General features: G+C 37.3%; 2 protein-coding genes across 3 annotated transcripts in view; one reads left to right on the forward strand and one right to left on the reverse strand.

The window, feature by feature from the left end:
* Positions 1–9,124, reverse strand: MAIP1 (matrix AAA peptidase interacting protein 1). Its single transcript, XM_028123910.2, has 5 exons — positions 8,437–9,124; positions 3,797–3,868; positions 3,271–3,397; positions 2,049–2,196; positions 1–249 (listed from the first exon to the last, which is right to left on the reverse strand). The coding sequence occupies exons 1-5, from the start codon at positions 8,875–8,877 to the stop codon at positions 171–173; spliced, it is 867 nt and encodes a 288-aa protein (XP_027979711.1). The 5' UTR covers positions 8,878–9,124; the 3' UTR covers positions 1–170.
* Positions 9,041–27,750, forward strand: part of TYW5 (tRNA-yW synthesizing protein 5) — a 22,330-nt gene continuing 3,620 nt past the window's right edge. The window contains exons 1-7 of one of the 2 annotated variants that reach the window (XM_028123893.2): positions 9,041–9,286; positions 14,419–14,573; positions 18,849–18,918; positions 21,514–21,558; positions 22,611–22,748; positions 24,504–24,591; positions 24,982–25,098. In XM_028123893.2, the coding sequence (XP_027979694.1) occupies positions 9,209–9,286; positions 14,419–14,573; positions 18,849–18,918; positions 21,514–21,558; positions 22,611–22,748; positions 24,504–24,591; positions 24,982–25,098 (691 nt within the window). In that variant the 5' untranslated portion in view covers positions 9,041–9,208. The remainder of the gene's footprint in view (positions 9,287–14,418; positions 14,574–18,848; positions 18,919–21,513; positions 21,559–22,610; positions 22,749–24,503; positions 24,592–24,981; positions 25,099–27,750) is intronic. The other variant, XM_028123902.2, reaches the window with a different exon arrangement.

The raw sequence follows: 27,750 nt of genomic DNA on the forward strand, positions 1-27,750 counted from the left end.
TCTGTGGAAAATGCTTTATTGTATCATGCCCATATACTACAAGAAATATTTCAAATATAAAAGTAAGCCACACACTTGACTAAGTGAAGATCAGCTCATCCAAAAATTTCTTTCCTTAATTTTTCGTAGTAATTGCCAGAAGTCTGATAAGCTGATTTTTCCAAGAAAGATCATTCTAATAACTTTGAGTGTTCAATCCGTGCAATCGTCCAGTCAGGCTTTACTCCTTGTGTAAACTCCCTCTGAAATCTAGGGAAAAAAATTATAAATAATATGAATCTTAACATTAGTCCAAATACTTCTTGGGTAACTATATAATTTGCAAGTGTACATTAGAGACAGTTTTTAGCACCAGCTAATGGTTAATCATAAACACCAAAACAAAAAAAGTTTAATTTACCAATTCAATCACAAAAAATATCCTCACAAAATTAGAACATACTCCACAAAAATGATTTTTTTTTTTTTTTGAGGTAGGCTCCACACCCAGTGTGGAGCCCAACGTGGGGCTTGAACTCATGACTCTGAGATCAAGAACTAAGCTGAGATCAAGAATCGGCCACAACTGACTGAGCCACCCAGGTGCCCCTAAAATGAGTATTTTAATCAACTGATATATATTCCAACATCTGCCAGTCCTTAAGAGAAACTTGGGTATTATTCTGCTGTTAAATACTAGCTATCAAAAATGCCTAATATGAGGAAAAATAAATTGGACTATGGTGATGGAAAGGGACTTTAGTGGAATTTGGTTATAAACATTAGATCAATCTTGAGAATAACAGTGTTTATGAACTGTCCATGGTCTTAATAGGGAATATCAGAAGAAGCAGAGGTGAGTATTGATTATATTGTTAATTATAAATGATGTCTTTAAAAGGAGATGATTCAGATTTTGTATAAATAAATACAAATAAAGCAAAATTAAAAAAAAAAAAAAAAGCACAGTCCTTTCAAGAAAAGTGAAAAAATAAGGATACCTTTTACCTTAGTGAAACAGAATATATTTTCTTTCTTAGGTCATTTTTGGGATTTGTTATTTTTAAATCAAGTTTATAGTTTTGGTAACATAATAGTATTTTCTTTTAAATAACTATTAAATTATGTCTCCACTGACTTGATTGGTTCACTGTTCCAAATTTTATTAGCACAAAAATACATGACAGTGTCTCTTTTAAGTAAGTTGCTAACCTACTAGATAGTACCTCCTTATAGGCAGGAACCCTTTGATTTTGTATCTGAACCTCTACCAGAGTACCTGGTAAACAGGAAATGATCAATAAATGTCTAGAGAGTGGATGGTCCTTGTGCCAACTGTGGCAGATTTTACTTTCCAAGGATGGTTATAACCATATGCCCCATCCCACATGTTCCTCTGCAATGTGACCCTGCTACTGCCCCATAAAAAGGTGAAGTCTCTCCATGCCATTTCAACTGTGTAGGTCCTAGGACTGCTTTGACAGGCAGACTAGGGTGGAAATGATGTTCCAATCCTGGGCAAAGCCCTTTACTGGTTTAGCCAATGACCACATAAAACATGTGAATAGCCTGAGACCACCACAAACCCAAGCCGTGAAGAGAGGCCTTGGAGAATGAGACATTCTGTGGAGAAGTCAAGGAGCACCAAGGGGGTGCATGTGTGAGTGACGAAGCCATTTTGGAAATGAATCCTCCAGGCCCTGCCACTGATGCCAAATGAAACCAAGAAAACCCCACAGCTGAGCCTTTCCAAAACTCCTGAGCAGTAAAACAGCAGACAAAAAAATGACTGCTTGAAGTGACTGAGTTTGGGAGTGGTTTATAAACAAGCAGCAACAGACAGCTCAAACATCCTTTAATTAAATTTGGCAATATTACCTCTTTCTAATTCCTGAATACTCCTGTTTCATGTCCAGTATGTCTTTATGACTTTCTCTCTTCTTAAATAACTTGTCTGATTTCAATCCTTTTCTTCCTAAAGCTCCCTTTAGTTTTCATACCTTCATACTTCCTTCATACTACCTTCCATTTTCTAGAGAAAGGAAACAATGAAATGAGATTAGACTTACTCATAGCTTGCACTAAGAAGCTGTTTAGTTTCCACGTTCTGATCCCCCAACTTAACCTGGAATACACTGGCTCCACTTAAAGTTTCACTGGGGATGTTGGCACTGGTTAGATACCAAAAGCACATCAGGATGTTAACAAACTTCCTTCCTTAGAGGAAAAAAAACACACACACACATACAAATACAAATCACAATAATCTATCATCCATATATCCAAAATGAAATTAGAAATTGGCAGTAGCTACACAGTTATGACAGATCATATTTTATACTTAGTCTAGTCTAGTAAGATACTTCTATTGATACCTTTTTATTTTTAAAAAATTCTCTTAGGGTTTATGAGGTATTTCCCTTCTTCTCTGCATCTCAGAAAAAAGTTATGATTTACCCTAATTCACTTTGCTATGTGCCTTGTGATTATCACAATGTCCGATGTTAAAATCAGGTAGTGACCATGATGCTGAGATGCAATTTGAAATATTAGGGGAGAAGAAAATATTCATCACTAAAAGTACCTATAGAAATGTTTCAAATTAACATGTGTATGGAAAATGTTTAACCATTAAAGAGCTCTATATCAGAACTGCCTTGGAAAGTATGTAAGCAAAGGTTAGATCTCCTGTGTGCCTGGCACATAATACATTTACGAGTATTTGTAGAAGAAATAAATGAGTCAATACATTTTTAGGATATGGTATAGGGAAAACGTATGCATTGGACAAAGAGAAGAACCAGATAACCACTAAAGTTCCTTTCAACCTTTTTCATTGTCTCCAAACAAATCCAATTTGGGAGTTCCACAGTTAGTCTTACTTTCAAAAAAGTCATTAACTGATATTATTTACTTTTTCTTTTACTCCTTAGTCCTTCTATTTAACATACAGCTGGACGTTTAAAATGCTGAATTGTTTCAAGTTATGAAATCTGAAACACAACTATTTTCTGTTTGAGACATGATAGCAGCCTTAGACAATTTTCATCAACTTAAGTGACAATGCTGTCTCTTGTGAATGAAATAATAGGAGAGGAAGGTCCTAGATAGAAGGGTTTAAGTTATTATCATATCTCAACTCTCCCAGAGTTCGGTCTTGAAAGAATGAATGTATTATTTTCCCTGAAGTCTGCTTGTACCAACAAAACTCCACTATTTCATGATAATCCACTAGTTTAGCTTATCTGGGCAATTATGTAGCATTTCAGGTTGATTATGCTCTAGCATTACCTTTCTCATCATAGTAAATGGAGATGTCTCCTGTTGATGTGTATACAATTTCATCTATGTCAGCAGCAAGGGCATTTTTATGGTTGTCAGGTAGTGAAGTAACCTTTTCCTTCAATACATGGAGCACCTAAGTATGGAAAAAGCAAACCATAGTTCACCTGTTGGATTTTCAAAAGCCTTTCAAAAAGCAGATGAATTCTTTGCCTACTGTTAAATTTACTACCATATATACTCATATTCAAAAGCAAGGCTGAAAGGCATCAAATTATTCAATAGGTAATTCCTAAGAGAACATTCAGTATTAAGACAACTGAAAGAGACATCGCATTTACTTACTTATTCCTTAAGTAGGAAGTCATTCTATGCTTCTATATGACCCAAAGTACCCAAAAGTAAAGATACAGGGACTCTACTTTGGCTGATGGCACACACATTACTTTTACGCATAAATAAGGGTAACATATATTACTCTACTGCAGGAGAATAATACATCTATTTTTAAAGGAAAATTAAAAGTATACTTTACCTCTTTGGCCACAAGTTCTTCCAAAAGATCAAATTTACATTGTGACAGTAACTTGGACACATGAGCAAAAGCCTTAAAAAAAAAAAAAAAAAAGTGGAGAGAGGCTGGTAATCATTATTTCAAAATACCATGCAAAATACCATACAATGTACAATGCTCATATTTAAATAGCTTAGTATCACAAAGACTATTTTATGATAAAGGTGATAAACAATGTCACATATTATGATATCACTGGTAAGCATGACTCCTTCAAAGTGGTTGGCTTTTCTCTTCTCATCTGGCCTTCCCACACTGACAACAGTGAGCTGACTGTCAATTATGTACCCACTCTCAGGACCGGGGAAAGGATGAAGTGTATGCACACATCAGCTCCTCAATAAAAATCCTCCTTAGATTTCCTTTTAAAATAATGAAGCAATCATTGTTATTACTGTAATGACCATTATATGACACCCCCCTCTTAACCATGAACACAAAGAATTTGAGAAGCAGTGCAATCTAGACAGTACTGGAGTCTGGAGATTTGGGTTGCAATCTGAACCTCATGAAGATTGATAAGGCATGTTTGGAGAAGTGGGGGAAAAGATAACGAGCTGACAGTCTAAGGGGATGCCAACTTGGAAGTATGAGATCCCACTGTGAAGTAGGGGGCAACCGACTGCACTCCACATTCTTAGCAGTGAGAAAAAAAAACTGTTAGAGGACTCCACCTGTCTTCAAGGAGCTTTCAGGCTACTTGAGAAGGGAGGCAAGTAAACTGACAAGTTCAAGAATTATAACAGGGGTAGGAACGGAATGACCTGAGCAGAAGAGCCACTGAAGCCCAACTGGGAGGACGAGGGAGGGCCTCTTAAAGGAAGTAACATCTAAGATGAAATCTGAAGAACTGGAAGGACAGGGAGGACGCACAGGCACGTCAGACAGACAATTCCTGTTTGGAATGGGATGTTATGGGATTAACAGTGTTTCCCCCAAATTCATATGCTGAAGCCCTAACTCCCAGTACCTCAGAAGGTGACTGTATTTGGAGACGGGGTCTTTAAAAAGGTCATTAAGTAAGATGAGGGGGGGCCTTAATCCAATCTGACTTGTGTCTTTGTAAGAGGAAATTTTGACACACAAAGCACCAGGGGTACATACACACAGACAAAAAAAACCCACATGAGGACACAAAAGACAGCCATTTGTAAGCAAAGAAGAGAGGCCTCAGAAGAAACCAAACCTGCCAATACCTGGGTCTTGGACTTCCATCCTCCATAACTGTGAGAAAATAAAGTTCTGTGGCTTAAGTAACCCAGACTGTGGTATTTTGTTATGCCAGCTCTGGCGAACTAGATAATAAAAGAGTTGAATTTTGAGAAAAATACATATATCCAAACGGATTCAAGGACCCCTTGCAAACACTTCAGGGGCCCTGAGGGTTCAGAGACATTATGTTTATTAATAAGCCTTCACGTGAGGAAGATGGGTGGTATTTAGATAAGAAGAAACAAAGACCACAGTGATCATGGTGAAACCCAACCATTACATTCTAGTTTGTATGAACAAGGTGTGATGTTTGGGGGGCCAAAGATCCCACCTGAGCAAATTATCTGATTAGATAATAACGAACCATTAGGAGGCTGCTCTGACAAGGTTTTGATAATACAGGATTGTCTAACCCAAAGAGGCTTCTAGGAAATAGCCCTCTAAAACATGCAAGCAGGATACAGGAAAATAAACACTGTATGATTAATGTGGTTTGATGGCAGTTAACAGGGAAGATAGATCATATGCACATATCAATAGTGCGATATTGTGATAGAAGAAAATATACATTTGTTCTTCGTTCTCTTTCCTGGCCCCTTTCAACCATACCTGAGTTTAGGCTAATGAGGTCACTGCTGTCAGAAGAACCAACCATGTGATTAGAGGGTTGGAATTATCAGCTCCACACCCTTCCCACATCCTTTGCCCTAATCATCTTTTCCATTTGGCTGTTCCTGAATTGTATCCTTTTTAATAAACTGGAAATACCAAGTAAAGTGCATTCCTAGATTCTACGAGCTGTTCTAGCAAATTATCGAACTTGAAAAAGGAGACGTGGAAACCACTAATTTATAACTGGCTAGTCAAATGGAGGCCCCGACTTGTGATTAGAAAGTGGAGGCAGTCATCTGGGACTGAGCCCTAACCTGTGGGGTCTGCACTAACTCCAGGGAGTTAGTGTCAGAACTGTTGTAGGATGCCCTGATGAGGCCTTGATGACATAGGAGTGTCTAACCCAGAGAGGCTTCTAGAAAATAGCTCTCTTGTTCATAGAAAAGGCTAAAACTTGCAAACAAGATATATAAGAAAACATACAGTATATGATGAATGTGGTTTAATGGCAGTAATAGGGAAGATATCATATTATGTGTTTTATGTGCACATTAATGGAAAGCAGGGTCTGTGGTGCTAATAAAGCTTAGCATTGGACCACCTATTTCCCCGGCTCATGTGATGAATAAAAGCCTGACTAGACTGTACTTAACCATCTCAATTTCTAGTGACTAGAGGACCAAGACTGCTTGTAGACTGGGTCACAGGACAGTGCTCACAATGCATCCCTGAGCCAACTGTTCTATCACCTGTAAAGGAGAGTTAGACTAGAATGATGATCCTTAAGATGCCTTTTTGTTTTCATGTTCTCTGATTAGAAAAAAATCTGAATGAACATGATCTAATGATAACTTGATATTCATAACCCCAGATAACATTTTATTGCCTGGAGGTTAGCTTAAGGAGAAAGGGCAAGTGAAGTCCATGAGAGTAGATAAACTAGCTAATGTTTCCACACCAGATTATTCCCAAGCCCTAGAATTATACCCATGCAAAAAAAGATACAGTTGCATTAAGAGACCTAGTAGGGAAGAAGGTTTTTTGGCCATGTTCTTTTAAATCTTAGGTCTTGAAGAACTGATTTGCTTGATATAAAAAGTACGTTAAGTAACCAATGGTTTTAGGGAATAAATATTTGCCATGGATGACCCAACATTCCTTTTGGAGAAAATCACAGTGGTTAAATGCACAAAAACTGACTTAGATTAGGCAAAAACTGCCTACAGACTGGCTGATTAAGGGGTGGAGATACTACTTACTAGCAAGAAGGAGGGCTAAAACAGCTAACAGCTAGAGACAGGATCAGAGAGTGGCTAAAAAGTGTTCCATGCTCCTCTGTGTTCGGAGGAAATGGGGCCTAAGGCCTGATTCCTGCCCATGGAGGGGAGAGGATTTCATTCCCTACTGACATATAAAATGAGCTGGTACAGTCATATAATGTTATGAGGTAGACAAGCTCGCATATCATCAGTGAGCATTGTGGATAGTAAAATCATGCCAATTTACCTCTGCATGGACAAAAGATTTTGAGAACTGACATGAGCAGAGGTTTACCTCTTATAATGCTATAAGTCAAGCTTGCCCTTTTTTTAAATTTTTTTATAAACACATAAAGCAGTCAAGAGTTGACTCAGGGAAGCAGGACACTGGACACTGGTTCCTACCAGTGTCCAATGTCAATCAATATTGACATTGATTATATAAAGTTGGAAACGATTTATGACTGATGGGTCACACAAATATAAATGGCTGTGTTTACAGAAATAATCTGAAATAAATTAGGAATAAACATATCAATATCAGTATACAATCAGAATTGTGAAATGATTACACTAATAGTTTAAGTTTAAGGTATATGGCAGTATGAACTGGGAAATAAACTATGGCTTCTATTTATCAACAGTTCTGAAACGTTTGAGAATGATAAACTCTTGAAGCGATTCAAAAGAAATTTATAGATGGACTTTCATCCTAGAAAGATGCATGTACACACAAAATCTGTAAATAATCTCAGGACCCAAAGTGACCATTGTGTGGCAAGGGTAAGGCAGGGTATTACCAGTCACTCGGAAAGAGAATAGGCAGGAGGTCAGGGCTATGAATCACGAAAGGCTATTTCTCAAGGTGCATGGTGCTGTGCACTTATCAGCGACCAAGCTGTCTCAGCAAATTCTTTGAAAGGGGAAAACTGTTTATCTCTAGGTTATTCTTTAAAGAGTATGATGGGGAAGGACTGGGGAGTAGGGAGATGGGCAAGGAAGCTCTACCAAATAGCTAGCAGGAAGTTTTGTTTTTCTACCAAAATGACATTATTGCACTATGAAAATACTATCTTATTTACTCTTCAAAACAATCTTATCTACTCATTCATTTATTCAACAAACATTTGTGTAGTGCCTACTGCGTGCCGGGCAGTGTCTTCTTAATTTTGCAGAAAACCCCGTTCAGAAAAGATAAAGCCATGTAGCTTTTAAGTGGCAGAAATGGGCTTTGAATCGAATTCATTTCTACCGGATTCAAAACCTGTAGAGCGGAAAAAGAAATTAGGGAACTGCACCCTGGTGTCTCAATCGGACCCCTCCTCCTCGGCGACCATGCGAACACAAGCAGAAGCTTAATTTAAGTCAAGAAGTAGCCAGAGGGCTCTGCGTCTGGGTCACTACCCACTTTGGATAACGTGGGACACAGGGAGGCAAACACACCGCTAAAACACTTTGCGCGTTAACAGCCGAACGCGTGAGAGGCTAAGCGGTCAACCCCAAGTGAAACAAACAAACCTGCTTCGCTCCCTCAGAGAATTCTGCGATGCTGAACTCTTGGTCGAAATAGGCCCAGATGAGGAAGGCGTAAATTCGAGTCCGAACCCAGTTGATGGGGTTGGAGAATCCCAGAATGATCATCTTGGTTTTCTGGCGCGGCTGGGGCTGCTCCTCGGCGCTGTAGAGGCGCCGAGGGCAGACAGGGAAAGCAGGGAGGGCGGCGGCGAGTCCCGGAGGGCTGAGCAGGGGACGCTGCGGGCCGCGAGCGAGCAGCGCCGGGGCCCAGGTGACTCGAGGAAATGGGGCCGCTCCGGAGCCGAGGCGACGGCGGCAGAAGCAGCAAAGTCCAGCCAACGGTGGCCTCACCTCGGCTACACCGGGAGTCCGGGGTCGAGCGGCCCCGCGGGACAGCGGCGGAGAGAGAAGCAAGCGGGGCAAAAGACGAACGGCCAGCGCCATTTTTACGACTTTTCACCCCAGTCCCTGTCTGTGCTGTGTCCAATGAAAGTCGGTGGGAAACCCGCAGAGCAGCATCCGGAGAGAGAGGCTAGTGAGTAAAGGTGCCCTGCTGCTGCCACCTCTGGTGAGTCGGCCCCATTCCGGCTCTCCAGCACGCAACTCACGTAGAGGCCTTTTAGCCCCGGGCCCCGCTCCCCGACCAGCCGCGCTTGCGAGTCCGTGGGTCCCGCGGACCTTTTCTCTCCGGCTTGTGTTTCCGGGCGGATGGCATGCTGAGGGACGTGTCAGGCCACGGTTTCCAGCACTTGGAAGAGGACGGGCGTGAGCAACCATGGCCTGGGAGAGTCTCTCGGTACCTCGGCTTGAGGGCGTTTCGCAGGAACGGTTCCTGCAGCACCTCTACCCGCAGGTGAGGGCCTCCCTACCACTTGGGCGGCTCCGAACTGGTTTCCCGAAACCCAGGTTATGGGGAGGAGGCAGCGGGCGGCTGAAGATGGTTGATTGGCTGGCTCTGTGGCTAGGGGAGAGGGCGCGTGGGGGATGTCGAATGGATCCTCTGTTAAGTTTTCCAGAGAGAATGGTTCCACGTTTCTGGGGAGCAGGATGATAGCGGAGAGCTGAGTGCGAGAAACGGCTTCCCTAGTCAGCACTGCTCGCTGCGAAGAGTGGCCTTTCTGGGACTCTCTTACGCTGTCTCCTTCCGTTACTGTGGCAACAAAGGGAGATTTCCCACTGCCACCCCATCTTGCATCGGGTTTCCTAAAGTTTAGAGGAGGTTTCACCGCCCCGCTGGTGGCCCGAAAGATGCCTGTTAGTGTACTCGAGTTGCTGGATTCAGAAGAGCAATTTTTCACTGCACTGAGCCAAAGGGGAAGCGATGGGAATCCCTCAGGAAACTTCCACCAGTCTTGGATTCTAACTAACCTGGGTTCTGATTCAGATGTTGGAAGCTCTTACATGTGTAATCCGAACCTTAGTTCTTTAAGAGAAAAACTCAAGAGGAAAATATTAAAGAGAAGTATTTTTACTTGCAGTGCTTTGTAAGGGAAGCCATACTTCAGAGAAACTGAGACTAAGAGCCCAGCAGATATTTCAAGAAAAAAATAACAGACAAGGTTATAGTTAGTATGCTTCTGGTTGAACTCCTCTCTCCCCGCAATTTCAATTGATATTTACAAGGTGGTCATAGAGCTATAGTTCTCGGTATTAAAGAAGCAGGAATGAAGTTTTTTCTTTTGGGAGTTAGCAACCTACAGAGAGGATCTAAGCCTTCATTTATTTGTGAGTCTAGTGCTGGATGGTTCGTTGTTGCACTCCCCACCCCCACCTCAGTATGTGTTAGTATAAGATGTTTGCAGAGCACCACTGTGGAGATCCAATGTTGTATGTGGAAATGCTTTGTAAGATGCATGGCAGAGGGTATTTTGTAATATAATCTCCCCAGGCAAGATATATAATATGTCACAGAGAAAGCATCACTAAGTTTCATAAACTGGAAAATTGCAAACAACACTCTGGTCACAATGTAATAAAATTAGAAATTAATGAAATTGAAGAACAAGGTCTTTCGTTGGAAACTAAAGAAAATCTACGAGGGGGCATAGGCTTCATATTTTTAACATGTTTTAATAGTTAACAGTGTGATATAGGTGCATGAATAGATAGACCAGAGAAATAGAACGGAAAGTCTGGAGATCTACATATATTCAGAAGTAAATTTCCATTTATATGGAGATTTAGTATGTGATAAACACGGTATGTTAAGAATCACTGGGGCAAAGGAACTTTTAAATAAATGGTGCTGGGGCAATTGGATAGTCATTTAAAAAATGATAAAATTAGATTTATATCTGACACCATACACAAGAGTAATCTCTAAATGGATCAGAGATGCAAATATAAAGTGAAACTACACAGTACTAGAAGAAAACATAGGTAAATTCCTCTATGATGTAGGTCTGTGGAAGGGCTTTCTAACTATGACTGAAAATTCAGGTGTAGTAAAAGATTAAAATTTGAATACCTAAAATACAAGCTGGGAAAAAAATATTGGCAACATGTTTCATAAAAGGGCCACAGAAGCCCATGTATTTAAGAACTTTTAAAAATTAAAGGGGTGGGGTGTGAAAGGCCAAAAGTCTGATAAAATGTGAGCAGTTGACAAAAAAAAAAAGATAAAATGACTTCTAAACATGAAAAGGTGTTCAACATTACTCATAAGAGAACCTCAAGCCATACTGATATTCCATTTCTTATCTATCATTGGCAAAAAATCAGAAAGCTGATTTTTAAAAATACTACTCTTGGTGAGGCTGTGAAGGAACTGGCACTCTCACACTTTATGCCAAGTGGTACAACCCTTGTGGGGGGGAATTTGGCATATCTAACGAAACTGTGTATATGTTTACTTTATGATCCAGCAGTCCCACTTCTAGGAGTTTACTTTGAGGATTAGTGCAAATAACCTAAAAGAAAAAAAAAAACCCAAAACCATGGACAGGAGAGTGATTGATTAAATTGCTCATTTACACTGTGGTGTACAAAGCTGTAAAAAAGAATGAGGGAGGGGCGCCTGGGTGGCTCATTCGTTAAGCGTCTGCCTTCAGGTCATGATCTCAGAGTCCTGGGATGGAGCCCGGCATCGGGCTCCCTGCTCCGCGGGAAGCCTGCTTCTCCCTCTCCCATTCCCCCTGCTTGTGTTCCCTCTCTCACTATGTCTTTCTCTGTCAAATAAATAAATAAAATCTTAAAAAAAAAAACAAAAAAACAAAAAGAATGAGGGAGGGGCGCCAGGGTGGCTCAGTCCTTAAGCGTCTGCCTTCCGCTCAGGTCATGATCCCAGAGTCCTGGGATGGAGCCCCGCATCAGGCTTCCCCGCTCCGTGGGAAGCCTGCTTCTCCCTCTCCCACTCCCCCTGCTTGTGTTCCCTCTCTCGTTATGTCTCTCTCTGTCAAATTAATAAATAAAATCTAAAAAAAAAAAAAAAAATGAGGGAGATAACCTGAATTGATAGAAGTGATTTCCAGGATATGTTTTTAGATTTAAAAAAATCAAATTACAAAAGAAAATACATACGTGCCACCTTCTTGTGAAAAAAAGAAGGGGAAATAAAGAAGTATATATGTTTTTGGTCTCTTTGGGGGGCGGGGGGTGGAAAAAAGGAATGATAAGCCAGAAATGAGACTGGTTAGCTATAGGGGATGAGTGAGATGAGGTGAAAGAATGTGGCTGGGGTGACCTTTTTGTATAGTTTTGACTTTGGGGATCACATTAATGTTTTACATTCTAAAGTAATAGTAATAATAAAATTAACAAGGATGAGGATGATTAAAAAACCCAAAACTCAAATATAAAATCTAAAAAAATAATAAGGGGGAGGAAAATAAGTAACCCAAGTCACTTTTGAACACAGTACATATTGTATATCCTCAGTCTAAAGACAAAAAAATACTGTAAACAAATACTGAACTCTAGGTAATAGACTTGCTTTTTTATAGTGATGTGACTTAGCAATTGTGAAAGTACTTACTTTGAATTTATGCAATTGATTAAACATTGAGGATAATAGGAACGAGGTTTCTCATTGTTAGGAGAAAGGAGTTACAAATATATAAACAAAAATTAAAATGAGTCTTGTGGTATAAGATCAGAATTGAGGTATCAGTATTAGAGGTATTATGGTTCGTTCATAGATACATCCATTAAGTGCGTGTATGTGTGTGTGTGTGTATGTGTATAGTATATACATATGCTTGAAGAGAGAGATAAATAGATATGGTATATACCTATGTGGGGTGGGGGTGTGTGTGCATGCGCACACATGCATATTTGGGAAAAGGGGGAATGAGTATACACAGACTTCCACATATTTCCTAGCTCTGTCCACTAAGAAGGCCTAGAAGTAATGATACCCCAATAACAATGAACACACCTAACGCCCAGATCATGGTTTCTAAGTAACATACCCTTTAAAAGAAACCAGAGCTGCTTGAAGAAATGACTGTAGGGCTGGGATGGAAAGAGTATAAAAGGATTCTGGATTGTGTCTTCTTTACTATGAAGTAAGGAAGTGTTCAGGTAAAAAGTCACAAGAGCCAGCTTGATTTGGATCCTACTGGCCAAATCTAAGATAATTTGAACATCAAAATTATATCAGTAGATTATAACCAAGTGAATAAAATTAATGGAGATAAATAAATAAATTAGCTCATTTTGACATCAGAAAGCCAACTAATGTAGAAGATGATGGAGTTTTTAAAAGTCATAATTTTTGTGTTCATCATAGCAATATTTAACTCAGGCAGGAATTACCAGTTGATCAAAATTAACATCACAAGTAATAGGGCAAAATATCATGTGCTACCTGATGTGTTGCACTGAGAAGGACACAACATTGCTTCTTTGGTACATTCCTTCTAAAAATGCATAACCTGAATCTAATCATAAAGAAACATTAGATAAACTGAAATTGAAAGGCTTCCTACAAAATAACTGGCCTGTACTTTTCAAAAACGTCAAGATCATGGAAGAAAAAGGCTGAGGAACTGTTCCAGATTAAGAGACATGGCAACTAAATGCAGTGTGGCATCTCAGAAATGGGAAAACAAAACAAAACAACAATTATAAGGGATATTATTAAGACAGTTAGCAAAATTTGGATATGGACTGTGAAGTCGTAGTATTATATCAGTGTTAAATGTAATTTTGATAATTATTCTGTGACTATGTAAGAAAATGTCTTTGTTCTCAGGAAATATACTCCAGTTTTTGGAGATAAAGAAGTATGATGTCAGCAATACCTTGAAGTAGTTAAGAAAAAATTTAATTATTTTTAATAATATGGTCCTCTCTATACACAACATAGAGTGAGAATGAATGATAAAGTTAATGGGGCAAATGTTAAATTAACAGTTGGTGAATCAGAGTAAAGGGTATATGGGAGTTCTTTGTTCTTGCAACTTTTCCACGAGTTTGAAATAGTATCAAAATAAAAAGTTACGAACAATATTTGACTATAAAATACAAATTTTAATCATTTATATTTTTGTCATAATAACACTTGTGAAAATGCCTTTTTAAAAAGATTTATTTATTTGAGAGAGAGCGCAAGTTGTGAGGGTGAGGAGGGCAAAGGGAGAGAGAGAATCTTGAGCAGACTTCCTGCTGAGTGCTGGAGCCCAGATGTGGGACTCAATCCCATGACCCATCATGACCTGAGCTGAAATCACGAGTCGGATGCTCAGCCAGCTGAGCCACCCAGGCACCCTGAAAATGCTTTAAATGTTCAGATTTCTTGTTCTCAGCTAGTAATGGTACTGCTGTTTCATTTGGCTTATTTTCCTAATGTTAAAATTTTGTTCTAAGTATATTACAGTGATGCTCTTCCTGCTTTGTAGCATGAATTGTTAAAGGTTTGAGTTTGAGCATCTTAGGATCAAGAATCATTTCTTAATTGTTTTTGTCCTTCTATTGCCAAATGTAACTCCAGATATGTTGTTCATCTTCCCTAATTTTTTGTTGTATATTTTTCCCCACTTACAGAGAAAACCCCTAGTGTTGGAAGGAATTGATTTGGGGGCATGTACAAGCAAATGGACAGTGGATTACCTGAGCCAAGTTGGAGGGAGAAAAGAAGTAAAGATTCATGTTGCTGCAGTTGCCCAGATGGACTTCATTAGTAAGAACTTTGTATATAGGTATTTTCTTCTGAGGTTTACTCTGGGACTACAAATAACTTATCTTAAGCCTTGAAAATATTTTTGTATTATTATACAAAGACCATATGGCATTTCATCTTTTGGCTACTTTGATATTTAAAGAATAGCTTTTAAAAGACAAGAATTCTGAGTTTACACGGTTATATAAAAACATTTTCAAACACCATTTTTTTCAAATAGGGTATATGCCTGATACCTTCTGGAGCTATGGAAGGAACTGGATTTCTGTAACTGGAGTTAGAGTACCCTTACGTTGGGTGTGCTATACTCATTCAGTGCTCCATTAATTAATTGATCCGCATTAGTAATTGTTATCTAGGGTAATGAATTCTAAAGTTTTCCTTCATAACCTATTTTGATTTTAATGCTCTTATTTTTAGAAGATTTTCTAATTTGTAATTATTCTGACAGAAGCGTAAGCCCATGTTTTCTTTTTCTGCTCTCTCCAGAAATAAAGGACAGGTAGTTGCTATGTTTGGTATAGTTTGTAATTATTCTGACAGAAGCGTAAGCCCATGTTTTCTTTTTCTGCTCTCTCCAGAAATAAAGGACAGGTAGTTGCTATGTTTGGTATAGTTTTTCATCAACTTGGATAGCTTTAAAAAAATCATACTAAATTTTCTCTTTTGACAAAATACCCTTAAATACTTTTAATTTCCCTTGTGGTTGTCATTTTATGCTTTAGGATATCTTAAAAGTAAGTAAGATCGTTAAAAGCTGTTGAGTGTCTGAACTTGAAAGTTTTAAATGTTGTAATCTTATAGATGTAATATTTATTCCCATGTTTCATTAAAAATGTTAAAAGACACTTATATTCTGCACGTGCAGTTTCCAGCAAACTCAGTCTATTAAAAAACCATGTAGTTTACAAAAGACTGATTTTTAAAGAAAGATGGTTCTCACTGTTCCTTCCAGAGTTTAGAGATGAGTTAAACAGAGCTTCTAATGTCCAGAGCCCTTCCTTTCTCATTAGAGTTTTCCAAGCTCATATAGCAGCTTGCCAAAGGATTTCTCAGTTTTTGATTCTTTGAATATTCACCATTATAGTTTTGATTTTTAATAGGCCGTGAATTGAATTTAATTGCCACAAGTTTTTCTAAGTGTAAGAACTTTTCATTTTTTATTAAATCAAAAAGGTGGAAGAAAGTGCTGGAATGATGAACGTTTTTAAGCTGGCAGTTAATGATGTTTATTTTCCAGAGAGTCCAAAGCCATAACAAATGGGTATTGAAACTTCATCTTGAATTGCTTTGCTGTTTTGTCGTGTTCCATAAACTTCTCAAAACTTGTTTTTGAATCGCATACATTATGTAATAGTTCCTATCCCAGCTTTCTCCAGGCCTTTCACAAGAGCTGCTAAAGAGTTGCAAGATTATTTTCTTAGTGCAAGAAAAAAATAGATGTAGTCATTTTTGGCAGTTACCAGGGAGTAGGAAAGAAGGGAGGCATCTAGGTCAGGAGTCTAGAAAGGAAGAAATCCTACACACATATATCATTGTCATCACTTTAGTTTAAGGTTGCATTTCTGCTTATTAAATATTTGAAGAGCAATGCATTTCCAGGTCTTAGCTTTTACTTCTTTCTTCTTGGTGGCTCTCAGTGTTCTTCCAGAATCAGGGTACTATGAGTGAGAGGAGTACTGTGTGGTGGCAGAATACTGTTGGTATTCTTCTGGTCATAGATTTAAAGAAATAAATCGGTCTGACTCTTAATATAGCTTTATTTAACTGCTTCTGTCTATCACATCATCTCATTCCTTTTATCATCCTGCTCTTACTATTTATTATACTTTTATTAATCCTGATCTTGATTTTGCAAAGCAGCCTTTGCAAATGGGAAACAGGACATTGAAGATTTTTTTTTTCTCTTTCTTAATGTTGGTAACCACTTTCATGCTGCTGAAGGGTACATTATCATTGTTGTTAATCCCACCATTTTTCCTTTACTGGGCACTTACTATATATCAAGTACTGTGCCATGCATCCTAGATTTAATTTAGAAAGCCTGTGAGGTAGTTTGTTTTGTTTTGTTTTCAATAATTATACAATTGAGAAAATGGAGGCTTAAATACATTAGGTAACTTACCCAAGATCATGTGCCTTGAAATAATGGAACCAAATTTATATCCAAATTTGCCTGACTCCACAGAACCCATGATCCTAACCCCTCTTTGATACTACCTCCCTTACTGGTCTGTTACCAGTCCAGACGGATGAAACTTAAATAGCAGATGTCCTTCTTTTTGAAACATGCTTGGGATAGAAGAAAACCTTGAGTCTAAGGAACTTCCTAATTCACACCTTGTTCCCCCCTCTCTCAGAAGCTCTGATAGGCACCACTACCTAAGGAAAAAGATTGCTGAGAGCACCGCTTCTCTGATTTGAGTTACTTTATTTGCCCTGTTCTTATAAAGGTCTTGAAAAACTTCTGAGTTTTCCCTAGTAAAAAGATAAGCCTAGGCAACTGCACCAATTACAGGGGTAGCTCTGTACCTGAGGGGCTTCCATATTTTCCCTAAATTCTTCAAAGTTGCTTTGGTAGGAATGAAGGATCTATGGTGAGGTCAGAGATGGAAAACATTGCATAGGAGGATGCCAAGTAAATTTGTTGATATAATTAACTAGAAACTGTAGTAGCAAATTGGTCTGAGCAGATGGAAGACTCCTTTCTTCTCTCTTGCAGTGCTCACTCTTATACATAATCATCAGCAGTGTCCTCAAGTTCAGATTGACATTCCCGCCCACAGGACCTATTAGTCCATAATTTGTCATCAGAGTCACTTAGCTTTACAAAAGGATACAAGGCAGGAAACCACATTCTAGCAGTATAGTATCAGTGGGAGTCCTTGTACCAATCCAGGAGCCATTTTTTGGTTCACCAAGTGACAGCTTAATTGCAAGGGAACAAGAAAGACTATAAAGATGGGTACAGAAACACCCTTAGCTAAAGGAAGCCACATAGTCCACAGAAACCAGTGACATGAAATGGCCCATGAATTTAGCTTCTAGGTTCCTCCAAGGGACAAACTCAATTACAAGAGTTATACCACACACAGGGAAGCCGTATCTTTTGCTTCTTAATAATCCACTCATCAGCCTTTCAGTCCGGACATAGTTCATCAATCAGGGGTCATTTCTTACAATAAACAATGTTAACTGATATCACAGGTGACATTCCACATTTATCTTAACCCAGTAGGTTTTCTACAAAAGCATTGCTAGGAAAAGGTAAGCCCAAGGTCATCTTATAGAGAAGGAGAAAGGGTTTTTGCTAACCCTTTCTCCCCATTTCCTCAGTACAGGTTTAAAGTGGAAAGATATTTGGTGGTAAGAGTGAAAAGGCTAAAAGGAAAAAAGGAGAGAAAAGACTACTACTCTTAATCAGAGGTTTGGAGGCTGGAGTGCAATGCGGGTTGGGTGGAGAGGCTTTTGACCCAGATGCTTTTGAGGACTTCTTTGTCTTGATGTTACTGTTATCATCTTCATGTAGGGATCAGTACTTTTGCTTCTAGAATGGTGAAGGGACAGGATGGGACCCAGAGAAATGGTAGCCCTCCAGGCTCAATAGTGAGATAAAAGGAAACGAACTGCTTCTGTGATGTTCAGCCCTGTTTATCACAGGGAAGGAGATAGCCATTTGAACAGAAATATTGAAGAAGAATAAAACTTGGTCACTTCCCTGAATTCTCCTTGAGGTATTCCTCAGAAGCCTTAAAATGACAGAGTGGTGAAGGAGATTGAGAGCAGTGTTGTGGGCTTCTGTTTTCTGTGGTAGTGCCAGAAGGCAGGAAGATCAGTGAGAGTGAAGGACTTGGTCTTACTGGACCATTTACCTACTATCTCTTCCAAAGTAGCACTTAGTAGTTTGTCCCATTCCTCAGTCACAAGACTTGTTTTGCCATGACACTTGAAGTAGCACATTTGAAAGTTTGTGTATATCCAGAGGTAACCGGATACCATAGAGACATTTTTCTAACAGTAACTTGGAATAGGAGGGTATTGACATAAGAAGGATTCATCTGTCCCATAGATTTAGAAGTCTTTAATTTTTGAAATTATAATTTTAGACAATCTAGGTCAAATAAGCATACTGCCAAATGAATTTTGAAAATTTAGAATTCACATAATAGATTATAATAAAATTATGGCTATTGTAAAACAGAAGAGCATATACAACTCCAACAAGCCAATATATAGTGATAAGGGTATTACTAGTTGGTTTATTGAGTCCAAGGCTTTTTTGTCTTTATTTCAGAACTTTACCTTTTGATAAGTTGGTTCAGAGAGCAGCTGAAGAAAAGCATGAAGAATTCTTTATTTCAGAGGTAACTGCTTTGAACATACTCTCTTTAGAAAGCATTAATACGTACATACTAGGTGGATTTTCTTATACAAGAATATTAGATATGTAAGAGCTGTAGTCTTCTCTGATAGCTGTTTTTAAGGTTTGGTTGTGTGTGCCAGTAGATCTAGTTTTGCTATTTATTAGATCTCAGACCTTGGCCAAATTATTTTTCTGTACCTCTGTCTACTCATCTATAAAATAGGAACAATAATAGTACCTGTCTGATAAGGTTTTTGTGACAGTTAACTAAATAAAATCTGTAGAGTACTTAGCACAATGCCTGACATGTGGAAACTATTTACTAAATGTTAGCGATTAATGATAACTTTCTTTAAAAATGCTTTGGTCTGGGGCGCCTGGGTGGCTCAGTCGGTTAAGCAGCTGCCTTTGGCTCAGGTCATGATCCCAGGGTCCTGGGGCCGAGCCCCGCATCTGGCTCCCTGCTCGGCGGGGAGCCTGCTTCTCCCTCTCCCTCTGCTGCTCCCCCTGCTTGTGCTCACTCTCTTTTGAAAAGAAAAGAAAATGCTTTGGTCTGATATTCAGTTCAAATGCTGAAGGAGAACTTTATTTTCATATCTTATTGACTGTTAGACTATTTCTATATTTTATTATTGTTATCAATGTGTTTTCTGTTGTATTTGCTATAACATTTGTTCAGGATTAAATGCAGAAGAATTCTTATTTACATTATAATCCAGTTTTAAATCAATTTAGAGATCTTGAGATAAAGCATTGAGACTCATATATAAATACATTTTTTAAAAATTCACGGTTATCTCAAAAGCACATTTTGAAAATGAACTGCTTTTTAAGCTTTGAATAAAGCTGTTGTCTGCATTTGAGCCAGCCGGGCTGGTGGCCAGTTTGGTAGTGACAGGTGCTGCCTGCTCACAGTTGTTCAACAGGTAGTGATCACACCAGATTACCACCAGGATCCCTCCAAACTCTGCAGGTCTGTGATTCTGTGGTATGATAAGATTGTCTACTAAAACTGATTTCATTAACTATACCTGAACTAACAGTGTATATTCATCTTATTTATATACTTTCCATAATCTTTAGATGTAAATCCTTTATCTTGTCTCTGTTTCTTTTATTTCACTTGACATTTCATGGCTATTTACATCTGTGCTGCTCATTACCCTTGGACAGGAAAGTTTCAAAGGGCAACTGACTATACATGTATATTTATATCTTAAAATTATGGAAAGTATTTCAGTCTTTGAGGAAGCAGGTGCTAAGATGGAATTAGGAGTGCAAATAGGTTTACTGGGGAGTAATATCCCTGAAAAGAAAGAGAAGGATTCGGTAGGCGGAAGCCATCAGACAGTGACATAGATCTGATGGACTCTCTGCCAGCTCACTGTGGAACTCCTGAGCAAAGACTGCCTGTTAGTGGAGTCCTGTGTGGGTGGCAAAGTCTAAGCCTTTTACCATCTTGCTCAGTCATTGGTTGGGGCTACTCCAAGAAGAGCATGACCTTGAAAGGCTGAGGTAGACCTGAAACAATTAATGGCTGGCAGCCATAAGTTAATCACACTCTGCAACTAGCAATGAATTCTTTCTTAAAGGGGTTCTGCATAGTGCACCTCTGTGTCTGCCCATGAATTTTTTTTCCAATCCTAGAACATAGGAACTGGTAGAAAACTCAGAATTTTGAAGAGCATACTTTGAAACCTATTTAGCCAATAATAAATTTATAGAAATTATCTGGTATTACTTAAAAATATAAAAACACTGGATCTGAGAGTAGAGTTAAATTTTTGGTCATAGATTTATAATACGTTGTTAAGGTAAATAACATGGATTTTTGAATTTTGTGTTATAATGGTCAGTGTAGTTATAAAAGAGGCAGAATTCCTGAGTTGGATTGCCCTTGTGCTTGACCCAGTATCTCAGTTCCCTAATTCTTAGAGGAAATGCAGGCAGCAGTAGTGTTTTATAATTCAAACAGTTCTCTCTTACAGCTACTCAGTGAAGGGTAACTGGCAGTTTTTTTTTAAGTATCAACATGAATTTACTACTCTAAAATGACATTTTTTTTTTTGAAATGACATATTTCTAATTCATACATGAGCTGACTTTAAAGGATTTGGCTTGAGAATTTATATGACCAGTGGTAGGCTTAACTTGATAAAATGCAGTGTTCCAGATTTTTAAAAAATGTATTACTGAAATTTTAATTAATATTTATCTCCTATTCTACATTTGCATTATATTAAGAAGTTTGTTATTGGCCTCAACAATACCTTGAGATCATGTGTGTTATACAAATGAGAATTCTTTTAAGTCTTATTGTTAAGAGTCTAAATAACTTAAAGTCTGAATTAAGCATTGTGTTTTAGGTAGAGTAGATATGTGTTGCCTTTCATATTTATATAATATTTTGTGGATCCAGTCATTATTACAAGTAGCCTATAAAGACATTTCTTCATATGGCCACCAGAGAGCATTAGTAGAAAGGGTAAGAAAACAGAACTGTTTCAAAAACAACTGGGTTAGATTTTACAACTCATTTCCTTCCATCTTTATTTTCACATGAATATTTATGTTACTTTTCTTTGGGGTGTTTAAGGATGAGAAGTACTACTTACGGTCACTTGGGGAAGACCCTAGAAAGGTAAGAATTCTGAATGTAGAACAAAGGCTTAAAACCTAAAGGATGTATATATTTAAACTGGCACTGTAGTTTTTATACTTATTGCCTGACATATGACCTGTTTCATCTTTTTTCCATTCTTTTCTCAATGATTTCTGCCCTTGAATAAGAAGTAAAATTATTAGGGGTGCCTGGGTGGCTCAGTTGGCTAAGTGGCCAACTCTTGATTTCGGCTCAGGTTATGATCTCAGGGTCCTGGGATCAAGCCCAGAGTCAGGCTCTGCACTCAAGCAGGGAGTCTGCTTGAGGATTTTCTCTCTCTCCCTCTGCCCCTCCCCTGCTTGCATGCACGTGCTCTCTCTCTCTACAATAAATAAATGAATCTTTAAAAGAAAAAAAGTAAAATTATTAAAAGTTAATTAGTTTTTAAGTAGGACCATAGTATCTTCGTGTTTAAAGTCACTCCTCTAATCTCTACACAATTAAAAAATCCTTTCTACTATATTTTACAGATGGCCATTCAGCTAATAAAATATAATCTAAAATAATTATTAAAATACTGAATAATTCACTAATACAAGCTTTGACATGTATTCAGTCAAATTAATATGGCTGCATTGTTAAGGAATGGTCTCTAAAATGATCATGTAAGATTCTGTTTTTTCCTTTTCTGTTCCCATTTAGTTCTTTGACTTCTTTTAGTCTCTTCCCTCAGTAAAACCCAGAGGTTTTACATAGTTAATAATGTTCAAATTGTTGACTCCTAAATTTTAAATACTACTATTGGAGTAGATGACAGTTGTATGATTGTTGTCTAAATAGGAAGAACCAATTAATGAAGCATATTAAGCTTAACCGTACTGATATTGTTGAATCTGCAGTCTGTTACATAGTCTGTTATTCCTTCATTTGAAAGCTCATGTGTTGACTATCATCACTTAGTATTTTAAAGCAATGAACAGTTTTACCCCATTCCTCCTTAATATCATGGGCTCTGATGACAGCCTGAGGTAAAACAAGCATTATACAAATATTGCATTATTAAAATTCTTACCATGTTTCTCTCAATGCAGGATGTTGCAGATATCAGAAAGCAGTTTCCTTTACTGGAAGGAGATATTAAGTTTCCAAAATTTTTCAAAGAGGAGCAGTTCTTTTCCAGTGTTTTTCGAATTAGCTCACCAGGATTACAACTTTGGACCCACTATGATGTATGCTACATAAATGAGAAATCTGAAGCTACAGTAGATATTTAGCATTTATAGACATAACATTTACAGTTTCAGCTTTCTGTAGACTACCCTAAAGATCTTGGAGACATAATTTGCTGAAACATGAGATTTGAAAACAGGGTGCTCTGCAAGTTGGTGATATGGGAATAAATTATTTAACTAATGCTATAGCCTAGTGTCTTACATTTGCATTTCTCTGTGGTGGTGGTGTTGATTCGTTATATTGTGTGTGTGTGTGTGTGTGTGTGTGTGTGTGTGTGTGTGTAAGTTTTATGAAGTGGTTTTTAATATGTGAAAAATGGCCACCAGATGAGGGGGAAAGTTGTACAAGTGGAAAAAGCAATAAGGTTGTGACAATGAGGATGTGGAAATGATACACATGACTAGATGGAACTGTTACTCAAGAGAAAGGCAGAAGTTTGTGGAGAGCCATTTCCAGTTATAAGAATTTGGGGATTTCAGAAGGTCTTAGATTATACATCCCTTGAGAATGTGAAATGTCCACTGTATTTGTTGAACACCAAGATGTATAGAATATTGTCCCTGATCATTTACTCTATGGTATTACAATTTTACTTGCTTAAATATATGCATATAAATACTTTAAACACATTAAGAATATTGTGTATGGTTTGGTGTTGGGTGGAGAAATTTAGGACGCTAAGGCAATACCTAATAGGTTTCTAAAGATAATTTTTTAAAAAGCTCTAAATCAAGCTATATTAAGTTTTATAAGTGTGTTATAATTCAGCTGAGGGCCCCTTGGGAGGATTTTAACATCATAACTCTAATTAAATGAGATAGACATAAATTCTTAGTATATTTTTTAAAAGTTTTGCATAAATGATGTGAAAAAATGATGTGGTGACAAATATATTTTTAATTGTATTATGTGACTATTTTAAATTTTAACTAGTATCACTATCTAGATTTATAATAGAATTCCAAACAGCTTTTCTTACATTAAAAATAAGTCAAAGGAATGCTTGTTATATAGTTAAGGTTTACATAAGAAAAGGGTTAGTAATGAAAGGAAAAATGCTTAGGTAGAAACGATATGTAAATAATTATGAATATATCTTGCTTAGTATATATTTTAATTCCTTGGCTGAGAATTATGTAGCTCTGCCTTTTAACATTTTCCGCAAAGTGTACCCTTGTGTATGCAGAAATAGTCAAGATTACTCCATTAATAAGTACATCAAGAAAATTTGCCAGGTTACAATCCTGTAGAAAGAATTTGGAAATCAAGATGCCTATAACTAAATTATGGCTGGCCGTATATATTAAAAGAGTTTAGTGATGGTTGATTACAGCAGTACCTTGTGTTTTCCCAGCACTTAATTTTTCTAAGTGCTTTCAATCTGTTGCCTAATGTTGGCCATATAGCATTCTTTGACAGATAAGGAAGTACTAATCAAGGAGAGCCTCAAATAAGTCTAACTACCCTCCCTGTCATACTGGTGGGGCAAGGGCAAATAGTTCTCAGATTTCTTAATGGCTTGCCAGTCCTTCCCATTTTAAGGCAGTGCTGCAGGAATATCTTTAATAAAGGAAGTTTCATTTACAATATAAATGTTTACATTGTTAGACTATTACTATAAATGTTCTAGATAATGTGAGTCAAGTCTTACTAAAGGATAGGATTTACATTTAATTGTTTGGAATATACCATTGGTTCTGTTTATTTAAATTTTAGATATTGCTTATCCATAAGTTCTTATTGGCTTTCAGGTAATGGATAACTTCTTAATACAAGTGACAGGAAAAAAGCGTGTTGTACTATTCAGTCCTCGAGATGCCCAGTATTTATATTTATCAGGTACTTTTTTTTTTTAAGTTTATATTTCAAAAGTCTAGTCTATTCAGTTACTCTTCTTGGGAAACCTCTTTATTTTCATAGAAAAACATCTTAGGGCCTCTTTCTAATTATGATGTATTTGTGTTCTCCACATGTATGTAGGTAATGATAGGCTATATGAACAATGAAATTTTCAGATTTTCTTAATTATATTACATGGATGTCAGTAGTCATAAGGGTGGATCATTGAAAATTGTCTTAGGTTTCAGGAGAAGAGTAATTGTTCTTACAGTGTGGATATAATAAATAATTGTACAGAAAAGAGTAAGTTTTCAAGTTTATATTTGTGATTACCTTTTAAGAAATGCTAACTTTGCTTAATCTATGTTATCCTTTTTTGGAACTTTTCAGGTACTAAATCAGAAGTACTGGATATAGATAACCCAGACTTAGCTAAATATCCACTGTTTTCCAAGGCTAGAAGGTATGAATGTTCCCTTAAAGCTGGAGATGTATTATTCATTCCTGGTAAGATTTCTAGACCTCATTCACTTCCTGTTTATAAAATCTGTACTCTGTCACTCATCCATTGTATGATTTTTTTAGTACAAATGTATGTTTGTTATATGTATTCTGTCCTATACAAGTTGATTTTTATATATACCTGTGTATGTGTGTTTAAAGTATGCTTAAGCAAATTCTTATAAAATTAATGATCTTGCTTTTCAAAGGCAATCTATATAACATTATACTCTTTTTAAGTTATTAAATGACATCAAACAAGATACTTTATATCTGGGAAAAGATTATACCTGGTTCTTTTTAATCATTTCTAAAATATTTGCATATTGGGACACCTAGGTGGCACCATGGGCTAAGCATCCAACTCTGTTTGGCTCAGGTCCTGATCTCAGGGTTGTGAGATGGAGCCCCATGTCAGGCTCCGCACTCAAGGCAGAGTCTACTTAAGACTCTCTCCCTCTCTCTCTGTCCCTCCCCCATTCCCGTCTCTCTAAAATAAATAAGTAAATCTTTAAAAAAAAAAAAAAATACTGCATATTTTAGAACTATGTCACTTAAGTATTTACCAAGAAATGGTAAATATATTTCAAAGCCAAAACAGATTAAAGATTTTATTAAATATCAAATTGTTATAATCTCAACACCTATGATGTCTTTTGTGTGCATTATTTTCTATGGTCTGAATTAGTGTCACTTAATTTCTTTGTACAATAAATAGGGCATTAGTTGTTGGTAATTAGTGATATAATTAACATCTGTAAGCATTCAGAAGTGAATACCTTAAGATTATAAAAATCATAATTAAGATTAAAGGAGTGCATTAACAAATTCTGTTTGTATAGTTGTATTTCTTATGTTTAAGTTAATATATTTTTAATCATTAATACCTCTTTTTTGGGGGCACCTGGGTGGTTCAGATGGTTAAGCGTCTGCCTCCAGCTCAGGTCATGATCTCAGAGTCCTGGAATCTGTCAGGCTCCCAGCTCAGTGGGGACTCTGGTTCTCCCTCCCCTCTGCCTCTCCCCGCCCCCTGCCCCCGCTTGTGCTCTCTCTCTCTCTCAAATGAATAAATAAAATCTTTAAAAAAAAAAAAACCTCTTTTTCAGTGACAGAATTAAGTAAAAAAGTATTAATAAAAATATGATCTCATTTGGGGCTACATATAAATTGCTTGAGGATAAGGAACCATGTTTTGGCCATCTTTGTATTCCCCAAGGGGCCTGATAACAATGACCTTAACATAACTGATTATCTATAAAAATTTGATACATTAACTTATGTTCTTTGTAAACAACCAGCACACTAGTGTTTAAACCCATTGCTATTATTTAAATTTCTTGGTTTTGTATCTTTAGAGAATGGTTAAGAGCTATGCAGTTTTCTCTTACTCTGTATACAACTTAAGGAAAAAAAAAGAGCCAGAAATACTTAACATTTGCATATATTTTGAAATAAAAGCAAAATCCCCATCTTTGCATTTAAATTTAACAGAATGGTTAGCTTTTTTCCTGTTATATTGAATAAGGAAAAAGATTCTGAAAGAAAGAGTAGTTAAGATTAAATCCATGTTTGAAACTAGTTTTGCAAATCAAAATATTTTAAGTTTTTGTTTTTCCTAGAGCACTCTTAGAATGAGTTTGTTTCTAAAATTTAGCATCTTGTAAATCTTACTTTCTCCCATTCACAAGATTAAACATTTTTTGACGTGACTAGTATTTTTTTTTTAAGATTTTATTTATTTATTTGAGAGAGAGTAGTGGCAGGGGTGGGGGAGGAGCAGAGGGGGAGGGAGAAGCAGACTCCCCGCTGAGCAGGGGGCTCCATCCCAAGACCCTGAGATCATGACTTGAGGCGAAGGCAGACCAGACGCTTAACCCAACTGAACGACCCAGGTGCACCATTTACATGACTAGTATTTCATCTTGGTTATATTGTGATGTTGCTTTCATATTCCTATAGCACCTATAGTTTGAAAACATTCAGACTCAATTGAAAACAAAGAAACGTTCTAGAGGAAGTGAAAAATTAATTAGCTATATCATATGATAAAGTTTATTCATCTTCTCTACCACCAAAATATTTGCTTTAGTTTTATATATTTATTGTACAGGAGCCGAAAGAAATATAAGACATTTATAATTCCATTACAAATAGAAGTATAAAACTAAGGAGGCTACAATGAATGCAAATTTAAGCAAGTTAGAAAACCAAATACAGCTTGAATAGGAAGTCTTTGAGAACAAAAGTACCGTGCTGAGGCAGAAAAGGTCAGAGATACTCCTCAAATGATTGAAATGTTCTGTGTATAAAAAATAAACACTTTTAATGTGGTTGTATGACTCAGGAAGTGTAAACAAGTAACAGAAAACATAGCCCCAAATTACAGAACTACAAAACAAATATAACTTTATTATGTCTTTCAAGTTAAAAGGGAAAATTGCTATTTCCAAAGGTTTTTAAAGTAGGGTTGTGTTATTGACACTTTAAATTGGTTGGCAATTCATAAAAGTTAAAATGATTCTGTTAAAAGCTGGGAGTGTGCTAACGAAGGGATCTAGTTACAAGAATTTCTTACACTGGCTATATGCAATTTGTGATATTTCACTGACATTTTGGTTATTTTTTTTTTTTACTCTAGGTTTTATTTTTAACTTTTTT

Source organism: Eumetopias jubatus, unplaced genomic scaffold, assembly GCF_037043125.1.
Source record: "Eumetopias jubatus isolate StellerSeaLion01/CBP00866 unplaced genomic scaffold, mEumJub1_p1.0 scaffold_3, whole genome shotgun sequence".
NCBI lineage: Eukaryota > Metazoa > Chordata > Mammalia > Carnivora > Otariidae > Eumetopias > Eumetopias jubatus.

Excerpts from the sequence above, each read along its gene's own strand:
- MAIP1 (XM_028123910.2), bottom strand. The coding sequence starts at position 8,877 with ATGGCGCTGGCCGTTCGTCTTTTGCCCCGCTTGCTTCTCTCTCCGCCG. Across the intron at positions 3,869-8,436 it reads TCTCTGAGGGAGCGAAGCAG|GCTTTTGCTCATGTGTCCAA; the intron begins GTTTGTTTGTTT and ends TTTTTTTTTAAG. Across the intron at positions 2,197-3,270 it reads CATTTACTATGATGAGAAAG|GAAGGAAGTTTGTTAACATC; the intron begins GTAATGCTAGAG and ends TTTTCCTCTAAG.